A 2501-nucleotide genomic window follows, 5' to 3' on the forward strand; every position below is an offset into this window, starting at 1 on the left:
GGAGGAACAGAGCGCCGCCTCCGACGCCTGCACCAGCTCGTACGACAGCCACGCGTTGCGCCCCGCGTCCGCGTCCACCGCCACCACCTTGGCCACCAGGTACCCGGCCTCGGCAGAGCGCGGCACCACCTCGAACGGCCCCGACGCCCCCGACGCCCCCGACGCCGCCGCGTCTCCCGGCGCCGGCCAGAGCACGCGCGGCGCGTTGTCGTTGCGGTCCAGCACGAAGACGCGCACCGTGGCCGTGGAGCTCCGCGCCGGCGCCCCGCCGTCCTGCGCCCGCACCGCCACCGAGAACTCGCGGCACTGCTCGTAGTCGAAGGAGCGCTGCGCGTACACCGCGCCGCTCCGCGCCTCCACCGACACGTACGCCGCCGCGCCCGCGCTGCCGCCCGCCAGCCAGTAGCTCACGCGGCCGTTGGCGCCCGCGTCCGCGTCCCGCGCCTGCACGCGCACCACCGACGCGCCCGCCGCGTTGTTCTCCGCCACGTACGCGCTGTAGGCCGCCTCCTCGAACACCGGCGCGTTGTCGTTCACGTCCGACACCTCCAGCACCAGCGACGCGCGGCTCCACAGCGGCGGGCTGCCCCGGTCCCTGGCCACCACCGTCACGCGGTGCTCGGACGCCTGCTCACGGTCCAGCGCGCTCGCCGTCACCACCTTGTACGAGCCGCCCGACGACGCCACGATCGACAGCGGCGCCTCGCCCGACAGCTCGCACCACACCTGACCGTTCTCCCCGGAGTCCGGATCGTTCACGTTCAGCAGGGCCACCACGGTGCCGGCGGGGGCGTCCTCGGGCACCGGGCTCGACACCGACAACACCGTGATCTCGGGCGCGTTGTCGTTCTCGTCGATGATGTCGATCTGCACCTTGCAGTGAGCCGTGAGTCCGCCGCCGTCCCTCGCCTCCAGCCCGAAGCTGTATCTACTCTTTTCCTCGAAATCCAGAGGCCCCACTGTCCTCACCTCGCCGCTCTCGCTCTCGACACTGAACAAGGCGCGGACGTCGTCCGGGACGTTGCCGAAGGAGTACGAGACCCGCCCGTTGGAGCCCGCGTCCGCATCCGTGGCTCGCACCTGCAGCACCAGCGACCCCGCCGGCACGTTCTCACGCACTTGGGCCTCGTAGAGGCTTTTGCCGAACACGGGCGCGTTGTCGTTGGCGTCCGTCACGTTGACGCGAATCTGGACAGTCCCCGACCTCACGGGATCCCCGCCATCCACCGCCGTCAGCACCAGCTCAAAGGAGCTCTGCTTCTCCCGGTCCAGCTTTCTCTCCAGCACTAATTCCGGCCACTTGCTTCCATCCGGGCTCTCCTTGACGTCCAGAGTGAAGGCCGGGTTGCCAGTGAGCTGGTACGTCAGCAGAGAGTTGCTGCCCACGTCCGCGTCTCGGGCCATCTCCAGCGGAAAACGAGCACCAGGGAGCGTCAACTCTGCGATCTCGAGGTCGAGAGCAGCCTTGCTGAAGGTCGGCGCGTTGTCGTTGATGTCCTGGATGGCCACCTCGACGTGGAAAACGTTGAGCGGGTTCTGCACCAGCGCCTCGAAGCTGACGGAGCAGGACGCCGACTCGCCGCACATCTCCTCCCGGTCCAGCCTCTCGCTCACGTACAGGTTCCCGCTCTCCCCGCTCACGCCGAAGTATTGCTTCTCCGCGCTGAGACGCAGCTTGCGCGCCGGCAGCTCCGCCGGGCTCAGCCCCAGGTCCCGCGCCAGCGGCCCCACCAGCGACCCTCTGCCCAGCTCCTCGGGGATGGCGTAGCGGATCCGCTCCGACGCCGCCGCCGCCGCCGCCCGGCAGCACAAGCCCAGCAGCAAAGCGCCCAGCAGCAGCACCAGCACTCGCCCGCCTGCTCGCCGCCGGCTCCCACTCTCCCGCTGCCTCTCACCGACCGCCATTCTCGCCAGCGCTCGCCGCGCTCCTCCCTCCTGACGCTGCGCCGGCTCCGGCTGCGGCTGCGGCTCCAGCGCCGCTCCGCGTCGGCCAACAGCGGCACCCGGAGGCGCCGCCACGATACTGCAGCCGGCCGGTGACCGCGCTGCCGGGGGACCAGGCTTTCGGCTGGTGTTCAGTGTCCGTCCCCAGCTTTAAGTTCCTCTTTTATGATAATGAGGAAGAGCAGCGAATCCTACTGCAACTCCAAAGGCTTTTAAAAGTGAGATAGGCTGCCACGTACTTTTGGGTCATCTCCTTCAGCTGCAGCGAATCGTCGGTTGGAAATATTACTGGCAGAGCAGTAAATAAAGGAACTCAGTTGCTCTTTACAAAATCCAGGTGGAAGTATAAGAGGAAGAAATATTTTATAGGTAGGGAAGACTTTAAGAGCGTTATAGCATTCTGTCAATTCCTTTCAATTCTGATTTCCTCACCTAGGATGAATCTTAGAAGGAAATATTTGTGTTGGTGTAATCAATAAACAGTCAGAAATAGAATTAAGTATAAGTCATGTCTGGAAGTTGTTTCTGTCTTCCCTGCATTTCTTCCATTTGCTCAA

At 65.4% G+C, this 2501-nt stretch overlaps 1 protein-coding gene across 1 annotated transcript in view; it reads right to left on the reverse strand.

The window, feature by feature from the left end:
- LOC106899046 (protocadherin gamma-B5-like) overlaps positions 1-2079 on the reverse strand; it is a 25925-nt gene extending 23846 nt beyond the window's left edge. Inside the window, exon 1 of the mRNA XM_014960703.1 lies at positions 28-2079. Within this exon, the coding sequence (XP_014816189.1) occupies positions 28-1905 (1878 nt within the window). The 5' untranslated portion in view covers positions 1906-2079. The remainder of the gene's footprint in view (positions 1-27) is intronic.
- Between the last annotated feature and the right edge of the window lie 422 nt (positions 2080-2501).

The sequence above is a fragment of the Calidris pugnax genome, unplaced genomic scaffold (genome assembly GCF_001431845.1).
Source record: "Calidris pugnax isolate Ruff unplaced genomic scaffold, ASM143184v1 scaffold587, whole genome shotgun sequence".
Taxonomy (NCBI): domain Eukaryota; kingdom Metazoa; phylum Chordata; class Aves; order Charadriiformes; family Scolopacidae; genus Calidris; species Calidris pugnax.